The sequence below is a fragment of the Gossypium arboreum genome, chromosome 2 (genome assembly GCF_025698485.1).
Source record: "Gossypium arboreum isolate Shixiya-1 chromosome 2, ASM2569848v2, whole genome shotgun sequence".
Taxonomy (NCBI): Eukaryota; Viridiplantae; Streptophyta; class Magnoliopsida; order Malvales; family Malvaceae; genus Gossypium; species Gossypium arboreum.
In genome coordinates, this window is record NC_069071.1 from 110,247,542 (window position 1) to 110,264,251 (window position 16,710).

A 16,710-nucleotide genomic window follows, 5' to 3' on the forward strand; every position below is an offset into this window, starting at 1 on the left:
AATTCTTTTCTAAAGTTCAGTTTTTATTTATGAAACAACTTTAAACTTCACCAATCTACAAATGAAAATTTAAACAACTTTATTCTTTGATATCTGACATCGATCATTAAATCGACTTGGATCTAATGTATGTTTTTTCATTCGTCAATGGGTATTAATTCGCCGTACTAATAGTCAAATTATCACTTAAAGCTCTTTAATCAAGCTTAAAAAGACATTAACAACTAAGTGACTTAAATAAAATTTTTGAATAGTATAATGATTTAATGAAAACTTTCAAATAATTTAATGAATATTTTATAATTTTTAAAGTTGAAAGACTAAAATATAAATTCACTAATAATTTAAATGTGTTTGTTTAATATTTGGGGTGATTTAATTATAAACGTAAAAAAAAAAAAAAGAAGAAGTTTGGGCCATGTTGAAAGTTCATCAGTCATGTGGATCCCATCTGCTATCAACGGCGCCAATACAGTGTTCTTATCGACCTTTACCTAAGCTCAGTCCACAGCATATGATCAACTGGCGGGAAAAGCAAAGACCCAAATGGCGGGAAGGAATCAAATTCTAAAACCTACGCTATAAATTCAGAAACCAAAAATCTTCCCAGACCCAAAGTTCCTTTCTTCTGGCTTAAGAGACGAAAAAAAGAACTTTAAAACTCAGAATACTTAAAATTGTTATTTTGTTAAATTTGGGCTAAAAATGGGAAAGAGAAAGAACTCTGGGGTTTCACGCGATGAAGAAGAGGAAGTAGAGGTGGAAAATCACTCGTCTTCAAATGAAAAGAGCTTATACGAGGTATTTCTAGGATTTTTTCATTGATTTTTTCATTATTTGGGTTTGGAATTTAGGGTTTATCTGTTATTTTTGGCTGCGACGGAGCTAGTGTTTCTTTCATTTTATTCTTTTCTAGTGAAGTAATTTGTTGGCCCTAGATTGGAATTAACAAGTCAAATGAAATGGTTAAATTATGTATCCACCAAGGATTTCAATTTTATTGTGGGTTCGATGTGGCTTTCATTGCATCGTTCCATTGGCATTTCCATGAAAAATTTGAGCAAAGATGCTTAATAACGACGGATTGCTTGTAGGTTCTCAATGTTGCAAAGACGGCATCTCAGCAGGAGATTAAGAAAGCATATTATAAGTTGGCCTTGAGACTACATCCTGATAAAAATCCTGGTGATGAGGTAAAAGCCTCAAGTTAATTTGTATTCTGAATTTAGGTTTCGTTTTCTATATATGTGTGGGATTTTTCATGGAAGAATATAAGGGTAAATTTTGATTCCATTCATCTATACAGGAAGCTAAAGAGAAATTTCAGCAATTGCAAAAGGTGATATCCATTCTCGGTGATGAGGAGAAACGAGCTGTCTATGACCAAACTGGTTGCGTCGGTGATGCTGTGAGTAAAGTGTAGTTCAGGATTATGTTGTTCTGACTCTTCATTTTGCTTCAAGTCTTTATGTCTGACACTCGTTCAGTGGAATATTTTAAGTGAAATTGAGCATAGTTGTGTCGGACAGGACTTACCATTGTTATTACAAACAATTCAATTTAACTTGCCCATCTCGTCCAGTTTATTCCCTTATCAATTGAGCTTTTTTGAACTCTTTTCTCTGTTATTTGTTGATCAGGACCTTGCTGGAGATGTTGTTGAGAATTTGAAAACCTTTTTCAGGGCTATGTATAAAAAGGTTGCAACTTTTGTTGACTTTTCTCCCCTTTTATGTCATTAGAACATTGGCTTTTAGTCCATTAAAATCATGACGGTTTAATCAATCTCAGGTCACTGAGGCTGATATTGAAGAGTTTGAAGTGAACTATAGGGGATCTGACTCAGAGAAGAAAGATTTATTTGATCTTTATAAGAAGTGCAAGGGCAATATGAATAAGTAAGAGATGCAATTTGTATATGTCTCTGTATGTGTTCTGTCCCTTTAGCCTGTCCTGATGAAATTTGATCTTTTGTCCCCTCAACAGGCTTTTCTGTTCAATGCTTTGTTCAGATCCTAAGCTTGATTCACACCGTTTCAAGGATTTGCTTGATGAAGCAATAGCTGCCGGTGAGCCTTTGTTTGAGCTTAGTTATTACCTGGTTCTTGCAGCTTTCAGTTGATGGATGATTTTTCCGTGATACCATTTTCATTTTTTCTTTTGCTATTAGGGGAACTGAAAGAAACAAAAGCCTACAGGAAATGGGCGAACAAAGTATCTGAAATGAAGCCACCGACCAGTCCATTGAGAAGGAAGGAGAAGTGAGTCTTGTGCTGGGTCTTTTCCTTGCATTTAAAGCTATAAATCAACTTTGCTGTTAAATTATTTCCCTTTTTCTCACTGGTGTCGAACAGGTCCGTTAAACAATCAGAATCAGATCTACTTGCAATTATATCTCAGCGCAGAAATGAGAGGAAAGACCGGTTTGATTCCATGTTTTCAACATTGGTGTCCAAGTACGGGGGTAATGCAGATTCTGAGCCTACTGAGGAAGAATTTGAAGCTGCAAGGAGGAAAGTTGAAAGTCGAAAGGCCTCCAACAAATCAAAGCACAAGTGACATCAGGCCTTATTCTAGTGTTGTTTCTGTTAAAACGATGAATATGGCGAGAATTATGGAAAATGCTAACTTGTCTTAATTATCTAAACAAACATGGAATGTTTCCTTGTGTTCTAGTTACAGTCATTTGCATTTGCCTTGGGTCATCTACTTAGTAATGAACATGCCTGCTTTAACTATACAACACAACCTTGTCTAGTCGTCACACCCATTATCCTTGTGTTTACTGATTGGGTTGCCACACCCCTTAACAACTTGGGCGGGTTGCCATACCCGTTATCATTTCTTAAATATTTATTCAATATTACTTCTCAAAAACTAAGGTCATAAGCTACATTCGCTATCATTATTTATAACAGTAAATAATCCTCTCGCCCACATTTTAATAGACATTATGCATTTCTTATGTAAAGGATAATGCACATTTTTATTTTATTTTATATAACCAATGAATATATATTTCAAAGCGGATAGTCTACATTTATATATTTTTATCACCTTTACTACGCTTCTATTTTATTTCGTCAATGGATGGTTTGTACTACTTGCATTTTATATCATCAATGAACGGTTTTATATTGCTTACGTTTTATATTATCAATAGATAGTGCACATTTCTTACATCAACGAATAGTATGCATTTTTTTACGTATTATATATTATTGTCGACTAGGTCATACCTTTTACATTTTATATTGCCAATGAATGGTTTAAATATCTTCTATTTTACATTTTCATTAATTGCATCTGCGATATACATACGACTCATATCCATTCTATAAATTCGGATTCACTAATTAACAATGGCGTCACTTGAATATGCATTATATGTTTTTGAATTGTGGAGTCAATGGACATACCACTTATTAAATAATAAATCACAATTTATACAATACAAATAACTATGAATAGGCATACCATCAGCAAACACATTATTAAAAAGATTGTGCATGAATTTCAAAAGCCTCTCAAAGCATTGTATGTTTGGGTCATTGGGCCAATATTTGTACTCTTCATCAAAATACAAACAAATTTTTTGGGTAAGTTATTTGTAACTTCCATCCGTTACTTTATTTGTAACAACTATCATTTATTAGGTAACTTGCATGTGGTCTCGAGATATGGTCACTTTATAACCTATCTCTCGACTAAGGGGGACTATTGTTATATCCCTACCAAATTGGATTTGATTGAGCCCTCCATTGGGCCTTTACATTTCCTATAAATATCCCAATATATCATTTAGTAGGAGGACTCTTCTCTACTCGAAACTCTAATACGCTAAGCATGCATCTTGAGCCCCTCTACTTATCTAGTTCTTGGTCCTAGAATGGGTGAACCAGTCTCTTTTGACACTGTTCCTCTCCTTCTTCTCCATCTCTATTAATATTGTGGATAATATTTAAACTATTTTAATAGTATATAATATTTATAGTATGTTTTAATATTTACTTTTACATACTTATGTAATGAGATTTTAATTTCTTTTTCTATTTTAATATTGTATATATTCATTTGTTATTATTAATTTGTTCTAAATCATATTTTTCATCGTTCATTGTATATTGTATACGTATGATAAGATTTCTAGTGTTTATAATATGTGCTAATATAGTTTAAATTTAATAATATATATTTAATATTATATTTAATAATTTTCAAAATTTTATATTTTTAATTCCATTATCTCATAAACATAGCTTTTTTTTTCTCTCTCTCTCTCTCATCTCATAAATATTCTCACACCTCTCTCTACATCTCTATCAATTATCACTAGTCATTTTCTTCATTTATTTCTTTTAACTTCCAAGAATACACATCACCAAGTGAAAAAAATTAAATACAAAAGATTTAGCAAAAATAAAAAGGCAAAAATTGTCAACAATAGTTAACACATGTCATGATAAGAAGATAAAATAACTCCAAAACATAGAAATAAATAAATAAAAACATTAATGAAACAATAATGCACAAAATAAATTTATCTATAAAAACACATAAGAACATAAAATCAAGATGAACAACTAGTGCAAGTAGAAAAAAAGGACAATAAACACAAAATAATATATATATATATAAACAACACGTATCACTAAGGTGCTTATGGTCGGGTTGGACCTATGTAACATATTTAGATTTATTTTTTAAGTTCGAGTCTAACTTAAAAAATAGATTTACTTTGTTATCCAATTCTGACCCAATCTAAGAAAAATAAATATGGGCCCGACTTTACCCACCCATATTTATTTATTTTTAGATTAGTTTTATTTAAAGATAATATTTTTTCAAAATATAATTCACTAAATGTTTTAAAATGTTAAAATAAATATAATAAATATTTTATTGTATTAAATATAATTTTAAAATTTTATATTTTAGGTTGGGTTATTTAGTTGGGTATTTTTTTTAAGTTTTGGGCAATGAGTTTAATTGTTATTGGCTTAGTGATTTAATATAAATACAAAATATATAGTTATTATTTAACATACATAATTAATATAATATTTTATAGCATAATATATCCGGGCAAGGTAGGATTGGACTCGGGCTAAAAGAATTTTACCCAAGATTCATCTCATATGAAAAACTAGTCTTAAATTTTATCTAAACCTATTTTCGAGTTTCACTTTTTATCCAAATATTCCTATTTTTTAAACAAATCTTTAGACCTGGACAAATGGCTTCACTCATGAGAATTTCTACACAAAAAAACAATGACAACAACATATATACATTCTAAAGGTCATAATTTAGTAAATCATTTTTGGCTCACTATATTTCTATAATATTTGTAAATATATTGTTTGTAATATTTTATATAGTATTTTTCATTATCATATGTTACATATATATACATAATTTTCATATTATTTAATATTTTATCTAATATTAATATATTACGTGTTGAATAAAGACAACAAGCTAAAACTTGTTTTTATGTGTTGATTGAATCTAACTCAATTTATATGAATATTGTTGTCAATATAAGAGGATGTGCGTTTGAGTACACTGAAGCGCACTATCCTCCTATTTATGGGTTTGGGGAGAGGCTATGGGTAGTTCTAAGTATTGTGTCAAAAAGGCTAGATATCATCAGAACTTATAATGAAATTATTTTAAAAAATTATTTTTATGTTTTAGGGTTGGTAATTTTTAATTTTATTTATAATAATATTAATAAAAATATTTGAGTTATTGGTTTTTTTTAACTTTTAAAAATTTTATGAAAGAAAAATATATGAATTATGAGGCTTTTTCCTAGGATAAAATGATATTTCATAAAGTAATATCTCAAATTTATTTATTCAATATACATTGAACTAGGTTAATACTGATTGATATTGTAACTTATTTTAATACTGAGGTACTAAATATATTATTTCCCATATTATTACACTAATCATTTTAAATTGATTAAAATTTCAAATTATTCTAAATTATCGAGATTATATTAATTAGGTCTTTTAGTACAAAATCTTCAATTTAACTATTAAATAATACACTCAAAAATCTCAGTCTTGAGGTTTTTGAAACTTTACTTAAGTTTCATCATGTGCCTTTTTTTTTTTAGTTTTACTTTTAAAAATTATGCGACAACGTTCTATTTATTTAAAATTTTTATGTTAAATTTAGTTATACAAGATTTTATTTGTCATTTAATTTTAGCAGTTTTAATAACGAAGGACTTGATTGATATAATATCAATAGTTTAAAGATGAAATTAAAATAATTTAAAACTTAGTAACAAGAATTAACTCTATAAGCTGGTGTCTTTGATGTTTAATTATTCTATTTGAACTTTGAAGCATGGCCATATTTATTAGGTGAAGTAATTTGTTTCTTAAAAGAGAAGAGCATTGGTGAGTAAGATGGGGGACAAATTAAAATAGAGTGACATAATACCACATTGTTTTTGACAGGGAAGCTAAGTTGAGTCATGCTTAAATTAAGCACCAAATTAACTTGCTAAATAAGCCCCTAATCCATTCATCATTATCCCTAAATATCTTTCCTATAATTAAAACTTAAAAGTAAGATTGACAAAAACTTATGTGTTAGCATGATGGTTAAAATGTTTATTGTTTTAGGTGTGGTCTAAGTTTAAATCGCATTAGTCACGTTGCTGTGCCCTCATCTTGTAATTCACATACAAAAAAAGAGATAAGGTTATTAACTATATGAAACGAAAGATTATTTATAGATATATGCTATTTTACACATTACATAAAATTTACTTATAATTTTAATATTTAATATATATAACTTTATATTAAATTTAATTTATAACTTTACTTTTGTCTTGAATTTTACCATTAAAAATTTAAAAATATTTTTTATTAAATTTATCTTTACAATTTTAATTTTAAAAATATTGAAGGTAAACTTAATAAAAATATTTTAATATTTAATTTTGATAATTAACAATGATAAAGTAATTAATATAAAATTAAAAATAATAAAATGGTTATTTTATAAAAATAAACTTATTTTTCCCTTTTCCTTTTTATATATGTGTATTTTTTATTTTCAAAGTATTTAATTTTAAATTATTGACGCCTCAAAAGCACCCCTTTCATTGACCCATTCTGGAACATTCTAAGAATTTTTTCGAAAAAAAAAAAGCAAAACCAAAAAAGAAAAAAAAAGCTCTAATATTACCTTTTTTTTTTCCTTTTTAGAAAAACTGGGTAATATATATTAAATAAAAGATGGTGACTGTACAACTACATGCTCGAAAACATTCCCTGGTTGATATGTTTGTGTATGTAAGTTGATCTCCCCATGAATCTGCAAATGCAAGCGAAGCTTTTTTGCCTTTCACTTTGGTTTTTCCCACACCTCACCTTCTCCACTTGACCTTCATATATCTTTCATTTTCACCCACTTCCTTTGTTTTCCCTTTATATATGTATAATCAGATCTCCAATTAAGTTATTATTAATTTGGTAAGTCTTATTTATTTATTAAGTGTTGGATGTTGCTTTTGCTTTTGTTTCTCCATCCTCTTCTCTCTCTATCACTCTGATATCATCATTGTCAAATTTTAGCTTTACTTAATTTTGGGTCTGTCTCTTACAAATAAGATCCTACCATTTTCTTTTTTCTTTTGGAGAGCTTACTATTCTGTATTCAACTTCTTTAGTTCTGTCCTGGTGTGTTTTTTTTGCCTTTCCTGCAAATTTCTTTGCCCAGGCATCAAAATTTGGAGCTTGGGTTTTTCTCTTCTTTGCTCATTTACTTGTTTTGGGTGAGATTTCTGATATGGGTTTCTATTTTTGTTGAACAGAAAAAACCTGGATATTAATGTTTGGTCTTTTTGAAGGTCTCCATGGAGAGTCACAATGGTGATGGCAAGTCCAAGATGGAAGACTATGAAGTTATAGAACAGATTGGAAGAGGAGCTTTTGGTGCTGCTTTTCTTGTTCTCCATAAACTTGAGAAAATCAAGTAAGTATTTTGAGGAACATTCAAGTGAGTTCTAAACAATATTTCCCTTTGGGAGGGATTGTTCTTTGTTTTTGTTTTTCTTACTAATGAAATCCTGGAATGCTTAAAATCAAGGTTTCTTATGATTGGTTATGCAACAATGCCTATATTCTGAATATGTGGCCTTAATTTCATTATTGGCAGCTGTCAGTCTGTTTACACGTCTTTTAGCAATTATTGACTTGGTATGATATCTTTAATTTTCTTATGCTGTTAGGTATGTGTTGAAGAGGATTCGGCTGGCTAAGCAAACTGAGAAGTTTAAGCGAACAGCACACCAAGAGGTCACTTCTTAAAATATTTCCTCATTTTTAAAAAAAAAAATTAACATTTGAGTTGTGGTGAAACTTGCAGAGATTATTCCTTAGTATTTTCATGTTGATTATCCACATACCTTTATTTGGTAATTTCTAGAGTGCTTTTTTTGGTAGAAAAAAACTTAATTCATCAATAGTACGCATAACATGAAGTCCATTGGCCTTTGCCAATGAGAAAGAAATTGACTTAGGCGGTTCATTACAAACATAAAGACAGCACAAAATTAAAATTATTTGAGGAGGCATTAGCTTGAAAGCAGCTTCCTAATCTTGCCAAAGCATCCGCATTCTGCTTTCCTTCCCTGAAGGTATGTTTGACCTCAGTTGGCTGGATGGTAGTCATGAGCATCCTATAGTCATCGATCAATATTGAAAGCAAAGTATTAGAACCTTTAACATCAGCTATTAAACTTAGAATAGCAGTTGCATCAACTTTGATCTCAAGATTGACAATATTTAGGCTATGAGCAAGATAGAGGCCATCTCTCAACACCCAAAGCTCGGCCCCTAAGTTTGTCATGTGTGGATTATGTCGATGGCATTCAGATATCCAGTTGCCATCATGATCTCAAATAAGGGCACCTATTGCTTTCTTGAGGTTTCCAGTCATAGTCACCAATATTAAGTTTCATCCATCCTTGCGAAGGGGCTTGCCAAGTAACTGTGATAGCTATGGGAGAGGTCTAACTTTTAAGTGCTGGCAAAAGAGCAAGAAATTTCCCTGCGCCTGCTAGTAGTCTTTACTTAATGGTTGAAAGCTTTCAGGTTTGGTGCCATTTAGGAGCATAGAGGTGGAATCTGTAGATATGCATTGCATTATTAAATTGATCCCTTCTCTGGGGAACATAAAAAAAAAGAGAATTTGTTGGACGAAGTTCCATTCCAATTTATCATAGGCCTTCTCCAGGTTAAGTTTGATGACCTTTGCCCCTTTCTTTCCCTTCATACTCAGTCATCAGGTTATTCCGCAATAGTCTACATTCTCTAAACATAGGGCTTGCATATATAATAGAAAGCAAACAAGACGAGTTGGAAAGAGGTAACTTAACCATTCCATGAATATCCTGCTCAGCATCGCATAGTTGCTTAATGGTCACTGCAAAGGAATTCAACAAAAGCCAAATACCCTCCTTGTGCTTGATTGTGCTGGTGTCAAAGCCAGGAATGAAAAGGCAGTCGATCAACAAACTTTGATACCTCACTTGCGTGCACCTTAGTCTCAGCAATTGTAATGATTTGTGGGTTATTTTGTCTCACCGTGTCACGTACTGTACGTATGGGAATTGCGGTACTGCCCGCCCTCTCCACCCCCCAACAATTCATCATCATGGGTTTCGGTTACGGAGGTAATCTTGGATCTGTTGAGCCAATCCACATCTGGGATTATGTCCGTCTCCTGCACTCGCATCATCTCAGTTTTTGGCTAGAGCAGTTAAATTCCATTTTCATTAATCTTTTTTAGTGTTCAATTTCCTATGGTTGAATGAAACCCTGACCATAGAATCTTGATTTCAGAAACATTTTGGTTATTGGATAGTCTATTTTTTATTTAACAATCCAACCTTGTCATGTTTTGACCCTTTTGGTTGCACACCTTTATCTACCCAATGGGATGCTCTAAACCTTTAGTTTGCCCCCGTTCCATTTCTCATCCTTGTTGCCACTCTGAAGGCTGTGCCTGCGATCTTTATTTTTCCTTTTGGAGTGAGTTACAATTTTTTTTACAGACTATACAAATATATTTTGTATATTCTGCTGTTTTAGCCTTTTATGGTCATTATTATAACAAACTATTGACGCATACATCACACCTAGAACCAGTCAATTGGAAACAATCTAAAAACTGTTCATGTTGGTTTGACCATCCAAGTGCCTTCTGCCCTCTGCTGCCGTATCCATCGGTTAGTTATAGTGTGTGTCTGGTTTGAGGCACAAAGAGAAGCAACCGTTGATGTAGTTGAGGTGAGGGAATAATTTCATATGTAGCAATCCAACATATGTTTCCTGAATTTGGAAATAGGCTTCTCACCAGAAAAAGTTGGGTTTGAAGATTCGTAGTCGATTGAGAAAGAATTTATTACAGTTGGGGAAAATATGCCGTCACTTGCCCAAAGAAAAGTAAGACCCTCATAATTTGTGTAAACGTGATGCCAAATAAGATACCAATGATACCTGGATAGCTCATTCTTTGGTATTAGTAATTTTTCATATTGCAAACCAAGAATACCTTGATTCACGTCTTGGCAGTCCTTGTTTGAGACCATTTCTCATCTGTGCCTCTTTTTTGCAGATGGAACTGATTGCCAAATTGAATAATCCATATATTGTCGAGTACAAAGATGCTTGGGTTGATAAGGTGAAGTGGCTTTACAAGTATTTTAGATTTACAATGGATATGAAAGAGTTTATGCACAATATTATTGTTTATATTGCTAAGCACAAAATTTACTCTTCATTGATTTGTTAATTTGTGTTCATGCTTCTCAGGGAAACGATATATGCATTGTAACTAGCTACTGTGAGGGAGGGGACATGTAAGTTACCTAAAAAAGGAGTTTTTCATTTTTTTGAATAAGATTTTGGAGGAATATGCAAGTTCTTTAATCATCTTATGCACATGCTAGGGAATTTTTTTGCTCGTAGACTTCATTTGTATTAAAAACTGACATAAATTCTCACTGCTAAATTTAACTAGTATGATTTTTGTGTCAGCTGTAGATGTAGGTAACCTAATTCATCTTGGTAGATTGGCTAAAAATGATCAAAATGCTCCATATTCATATGGTCAAGTTTGTAATCCTTCAACTGAAACACTGACCATAAAAGTTAATGAGTCGGATTTATAGTCAGACTGTATTGTTAGGTATCATGATCATCTGTTTTTAATCAGATTATAATGTAACTAAATAGCAACTGAAATTCCACTAATTTTTGTTGGAATAAGGGCTGAGCTAATTAAGAAGGCCAGAGGTATGCACTTTCCCGAGGAGGTAATGAGAAATACTGCAGCTAAACTACTTATATACACCTGCTAGAGATGTTATTAACCCTCTTATTTTTCTCTTTGGTTTTCTAGAAAATATGCAAGTGGATGACTCAGTTGTTGTTGGCTGTGGACTACCTACACTCAAACCGTGTTCTTCATCGGGATCTGAAGGTAATGCTTCTATAATCATCCCTTTAGTGAAGAAGGTTCTTAAATGAGGATGCTATTCTCTAATTTCTATTTCATCTCAGTGTTCCAACATATTCCTTACGAAGGATAATGACATCCGGCTTGGTATGAAGACAAAAGGATTACTATAAAGGACTCATGCTCTTTATCAGGTTTGGTCTCCTTTTTTAATACGCCTTCTAAGATTTGTATGTCTTATATGGACTGTACAGGTGACTTTGGACTTGCAAAATTACTTAACACTGAAGACCTTGCTTCCTCGGTATGATCTCGTGCTAATCTTTTCCCTTTTATGAAATTTTCTTGGAAAATTCTTCTTTGAAAACCTGTCTTACAATTCCTTCAATGCACTCAGATTATTTTGCAAGTACTTCTGATTAAAAAAAGAAGAAGAAGAAATGAACTGCTATTGTTAATAAATATCTTAGTAGTTTTGCTTATAGAATTTGTCAAAACCACTTTTTAAGGATTCATTCCATTTCTTTTACATGGTCTTCATACACTCAATAGGTTGTTGGCACACCCAACTATATGTGTCCGGAGCTCCTTGCAGATATACCTTATGGCTATAAATCAGATATATGGTCACTTGGTAAGAATTTCAAAGCATGATCCCGAGATGCAAAATCTGTTATAGTTTCAACTACGAGTGATAGATTTGTTATTCCAGGTTGCTGCATGTTTGAGATTGCTGCACATCAACCTGCATTTAGAGCTCCAGTGAGTTCTTCTAACTTGAGCTATAGACATTGCCTTCGTATCGTTAGACTACCATCAAATTGTCTGTAATTTGCTTTACTATAGAGTCTACAGTAAACTGAAGTTATTGGTAACAAATAGGATATGGCGGGACTTGTTAACAAAATCAACAGATCATCCATTTCTCCTCTCCCGATTTTGTATTCCTCCACACTGTAAGCATTTTCTTCCATATAATCATTTATGGATATGTTACTTAACGATACTGATAATGCTATTTCATGTCCTTATAAAAAGTCTAATATTTGTAGAAAATGAAATGACTTCATGTTTCAGGAAGCAAATAATTAAGAGCATGTTAAGGAAGAACCCGGAACACAGACCAACTGTGAGTGCAAGTGATCCTGTATTTAGCTTTCTAGTTTTAAATGCTACCATCCATACTGATCCTGAGCATTCTGATACTTCAGGCTGCTGAACTCTTAAGACACCCCCATTTGCAACCTCATGTCCTTCGCTGCAGAAATCCATCTACAGTTTATCTTCCAGTAAAGCCCACAAACAGCCCAAAGGAGAAGACACCTAGAAAATCATTTTCGAACAAACCTGGTATTGGGAAGAACAGGGGGTTTGGGATTAAAGATGCTGGGGTATCGAATGGACAACGAAATATACATCCATTTCCGAGAATGGCTGATGTACATGTAAGCTGTTCACCTACTCATGAAAAGCCAGCATCCTCTGCTAGTACCAAAGACAACCCTGTCACTAAGAGGGTTGATCCTACTAGCTGTGCAGTCGAAATATCCAACTCTACTAGCGATTCCAAAGACACGTCCACTGATTCCGAAGTAAGTGTTAGCAACAGAGACAAACAGGCTCAGCTTAAGAGTGTTCCTCGAAAGGATGCTGATGTGGAGTCTACTTCGGAGACAGCATTCAATTCTCAGCATGATGAACAAGAAGAACCCACTTTTGAGCACACTCAAAACTTTCCAGAAGCTGATATGAAGACTATAAATAAAACAGATGAGACAATCTGTGATGTTCAGGTTCTGGAAGAAGCAGCAAAAGAGGTTCTCGATATATCGAGGGATTCTAGTAAACTGACAATCTCCAGTATAAGTTGTGATGATAAAAATGGGTATCGTGATGACGGAAGTTCATCATCTACTATTTATGAGACTGATGTTGATCGAATATGCTCGTCAACTAAAACATGTAGTCATAATGCAACAACAGAAGGTGCTGACACAAGCTATTTGTCATCTGAAAGTAATGCTGTGCATCCAAGTGCAGGTGAAGCAGGAGCAGCATCCGAGAATAATACAAAAGATGGTGCACGACCGGTTTACTTGACGGCAAGTGATGTTTCGTTACTGAGTAAACTGACAGCCATGAGCTGTGACGAAATTAAGAGTGTGTGGGAGAATCCGAGCCAGGAAAGAGCTGATGCATTGGAGTCTCTGCTTGAGCTATGTGCCCAGCTTCTTAAACAAGACAAAATTGACGAGCTTGCTGGTGTGCTGCGACCGTTTGGAGAAGAAGTTGTGTCGTCAAGAGAAACAGCAATTTGGTTAACAAAGAGTCTCATGGCTGCCCAGAAGTTCACCGGTGCAACCTAACTTTCATGAATTGGTTGGAGCCATAATTTATTCATCGTTGCGAGAAAATGTTTTCTTTTTTTCCTTCTTAAATATATGTTTTGACATGAAGTGTGTATTTCTTCTGGTTTGCTTGAAGAGAAAGAAACTCGAGAAACTATATTTTGGGGGATTTCTATGGAATAATAACCACACTGGTGACCTTTTATTGTTCCAAAGCAGAAATGTCGATTTAAGCATATGCAATATCCGAAAGCCAGAATTTTAATGAAAATATATTTCTATCTGTCAATTTGGGATCCTCGACTCGACCTGATCGCTATCTATAATAGAAGTCGCTATCTATAATAGTAGGAATTATAGAAGGAATGTGAATTCACATAGTTATTACATTTCTTTCATATTTATTAAATGGGTTTTTGTTATTGTTGTGTTTTTTTTTTTTTTTATATCATAACCTAAATTACCATATCTATCAAACAATCATTTATTTGTAGTGCAAACTATCACTTGGAATTCAAACATGTATCATAAACGTACAAACAAGTAAAGTGAAGAAAGCCATCTTCAACAATGAACAAAAAGAAAGAAAGCATCTTCAATGGAATGAACGCCAAGTAATATTTTTACATTTATTAATCCACCATTTCTTTTTTTGATTCTTCAATACTTCATGGTTTCATCCATTTTTTGCTGTGGCTTACTGTAAAAAGTAGGCAAAGAAAGAAACAAGGGTGGCTCCAACCAGGGACTCAATAACAGGCATTGTTGAGATTGCGACGCTGGAATCTGGGCCTGGGGCAGATGCTGAAGCTGAAGCTGAAGCTGAAGCTGCAGCTGCAGCTGGAGCTGAAGCTGGAGATGGAGCTGGAGCGGCGCCAGCAGCCAGGACCTCGCTCATAGAGGCGGCGGCGACAATGACGGCGCATGAGATCTTCTTCATGTCCATGGTATTGAAGAATAAAGGTTAGTGAGAGTAAAGAGACCTGATGTGATGAAAAAAACAAAATTTATTGTGTTTTTATTTTGCTTTTCTCAAAGGCCTGAAGAACAATGGTTGAAGTGAGTTGATATTTATACGTAAAATGAATGTCTATTTTAAGGAAGAAGTGGTTTCTTGTGAGCTTCAAATCTGGTTTTTGTTTGGTTTTGCATGTTTTTAGGGCCGAAATTGATGGCCAAAGCTGAAAAATAATAAATATTATTGAAAATATCAGTTTTTGTTTTATTATTATTATTTTTTAGTTATTCAAGGGGCGATATTTCGGCATGGGATGCATTTTATTTGATAATTTTTTTGGATGTTAAATACTATTGTATGGATTACTTTTTATTGGCATTGGAAGCATGTCACATTATGACAGGGTAATATCTCACAGTTTAATAAATCTTTCACCTTATTTGATGGGATGATTAGGAGATTATTTATGGTTAAACTCTTCATAACTTATCAATGGTTATAACCCATTTGGTATGAATAGTTTATTAGTTTGGGTGTGGATGTTCTTAGACATCTTGTTTGGGCTATTGGATTTATATTCTTAATTTTTTGGTGCAGATATTGACAAGAATTTATTGAAACTTTAGTATTTGTCAAATTACTACAAAATAGATGGAAAAGTTAATTGTTTTTAACTTATATTGACGTGGCATATAAGTGGATTGTCACGTGAATAACACACGTCAACATTTAATTAATTTTTAAAAATTTTAAACATTCAAAAATATAAAATTTATTTTAAAAATTAAAATCATTAAAATTATTTTAAAAATATAAAATATATATTTTAATATTTTAAATTTTAAAAATTAATTAAATCTTGACATGTCACCGATTTGTATGTCACATTAGCAAAGTTAAGAGACATTGATTTTTAATTTATTTTGAGGTGATTTGACAAAAATGCTAATTCAACTACTAAAAAATGAAAATTTAATTAAAGAGCTAAAATAATTTAAAAAAAAGAATTATGACATTTTTATTTTAAAGGATGAGGAGATATTTGAATGATTGGTTTGATTAAGATTTTTAAGTGAGATTAGTGGGTAATTTTTTAAGAGTATAAAGTAAAAAAATTGTAATTACATTGTTATCTTTATTCTTGTTTTATTTAATTTTTATTTTTATTTTTATTCAATTAAATTAGTGCCATAAACCCTCGAGTAAAATAATATTATGAATTAATCGATGATTAATCTAATTAAAAAATAACAAAAAAAATTAATAGTACTTTGCTTTTATAGTTTTCATATAATATATTTAAAATAAAATAATTTAAATCATTCTTTCAAAATCACCTCTAAAAGAATCACTTAAAATTATTATCTCAATAAAAAGTTAAAATATGTTTTAAGTCTTTATACTTTTTAAATTTAGAATTTAATCTATCTTTTATTTTCAAGAAATTTAATCTCTATATATTTTGGCAAATTTTAGTTTTGTTTCTGATTTGGAGTTCTTTGAGATTGGTTTAAACAAATATTTTGAAGCGATCTCATGTTTTGTAAGTGTGGCATTAGAAAAAATTAAATTAAAAAAATATTCGTTTCATAAACATTTGACAAAACATATATGTTGCGGGTTAACAATTGGACTTGTATTTTTTAATTCGAAAAATAGAGAGATTAAATTCTTCAAAATAAAAATAAGGGATTTTTCCAAATGTATGAAAAATATAAGGACATATGTTAATAAAAAATATCATTACTTTCTTCTAAAAAATCATTAATCTTTTTAAGTAAGTAATTTCACTCCACTAATTCTAGAACATAAATCAATCAAAAAGATGACAAAAATTAAATGTCAAGCCAACAGGTTTATCTCATACACCTAATCTTAACGTCAAGATTAAACATAGCATTGTGGATT

The 16,710-nt window shown here is 32.0% G+C and overlaps 3 protein-coding genes across 9 annotated transcripts; 2 read left to right on the forward strand and 1 right to left on the reverse strand.

Annotated features, from left to right (window-relative positions):
• Window positions 1–397: 397 nt before the first annotated feature.
• Window positions 398–2,748, forward strand: LOC108466494 (chaperone protein dnaJ 6-like). The gene is made up of 8 exons (XM_017766859.2): window positions 398–801; window positions 1,095–1,193; window positions 1,307–1,408; window positions 1,641–1,700; window positions 1,792–1,898; window positions 1,987–2,069; window positions 2,171–2,261; window positions 2,355–2,748. Exons 1-8 carry the CDS (start codon window positions 706–708, stop codon window positions 2,557–2,559), a joined length of 843 nt encoding a protein of 280 aa, XP_017622348.1. The 5' UTR covers window positions 398–705; the 3' UTR covers window positions 2,560–2,748.
• Window positions 2,749–7,145: 4,397 nt separating this feature from the next.
• On the forward strand, window positions 7,146–14,066 carry LOC108467099 (serine/threonine-protein kinase Nek6-like). 7 transcript variants are annotated; one of them, XM_017767604.2, is made up of 14 exons: window positions 7,146–7,325; window positions 7,883–8,007; window positions 8,264–8,330; window positions 10,654–10,719; window positions 10,851–10,897; window positions 11,308–11,353; window positions 11,440–11,520; window positions 11,601–11,643; window positions 11,751–11,800; window positions 12,049–12,130; window positions 12,209–12,258; window positions 12,379–12,452; window positions 12,574–12,625; window positions 12,708–14,066. In XM_017767604.2, the coding sequence occupies exons 1-14, from the start codon at window positions 7,269–7,271 to the stop codon at window positions 13,860–13,862; spliced, it is 1,995 nt and encodes a 664-aa protein (XP_017623093.1). In that variant the 5' UTR covers window positions 7,146–7,268; the 3' UTR covers window positions 13,863–14,066. The 7 variants fall into 7 exon arrangements, with proteins under 7 accessions (XP_017623093.1, XP_017623095.1, XP_017623094.1 ...); XM_017767606.2 differs by having other exon boundaries at window positions 7,229–7,505; window positions 7,847–8,007; XM_017767605.2 differs by having other exon boundaries at window positions 7,229–7,505.
• A 261-nt stretch (window positions 14,067–14,327) lies between these two features.
• Window positions 14,328–14,915, reverse strand: LOC108466844 (arabinogalactan protein 23-like). Its single transcript, XM_017767206.2, has one exon. The coding sequence runs from the start codon at window positions 14,788–14,790 to the stop codon at window positions 14,542–14,544; it is 249 nt and encodes an 82-aa protein (XP_017622695.1). The 5' UTR covers window positions 14,791–14,915; the 3' UTR covers window positions 14,328–14,541.
• Between the last annotated feature and the right edge of the window lie 1,795 nt (window positions 14,916–16,710).

Excerpts from the sequence above, each read along its gene's own strand:
- LOC108466494 (XM_017766859.2), top strand. The coding sequence starts at position 706 with ATGGGAAAGAGAAAGAACTCTGGGGTTTCACGCGATGAAGAAGAGGAA. Across the intron at positions 1,194-1,306 it reads ATAAAAATCCTGGTGATGAG|GAAGCTAAAGAGAAATTTCA; the intron begins GTAAAAGCCTCA and ends TCATCTATACAG. Across the intron at positions 1,409-1,640 it reads CTGGTTGCGTCGGTGATGCT|GACCTTGCTGGAGATGTTGT; the intron begins GTGAGTAAAGTG and ends TTTGTTGATCAG.
- LOC108467099 (XM_017767604.2), top strand. The coding sequence starts at position 7,269 with ATGGTGACTGTACAACTACATGCTCGAAAACATTCCCTGGTTGATATG. Across the intron at positions 7,326-7,882 it reads TGGTTGATATGTTTGTGTAT|GTCTCCATGGAGAGTCACAA; the intron begins GTAAGTTGATCT and ends GTCTTTTTGAAG. Across the intron at positions 10,720-10,850 it reads AAGATGCTTGGGTTGATAAG|GGAAACGATATATGCATTGT; the intron begins GTGAAGTGGCTT and ends CATGCTTCTCAG.
- LOC108466844 (XM_017767206.2), bottom strand. The coding sequence starts at position 14,790 with ATGGACATGAAGAAGATCTCATGCGCCGTCATTGTCGCCGCCGCCTCT.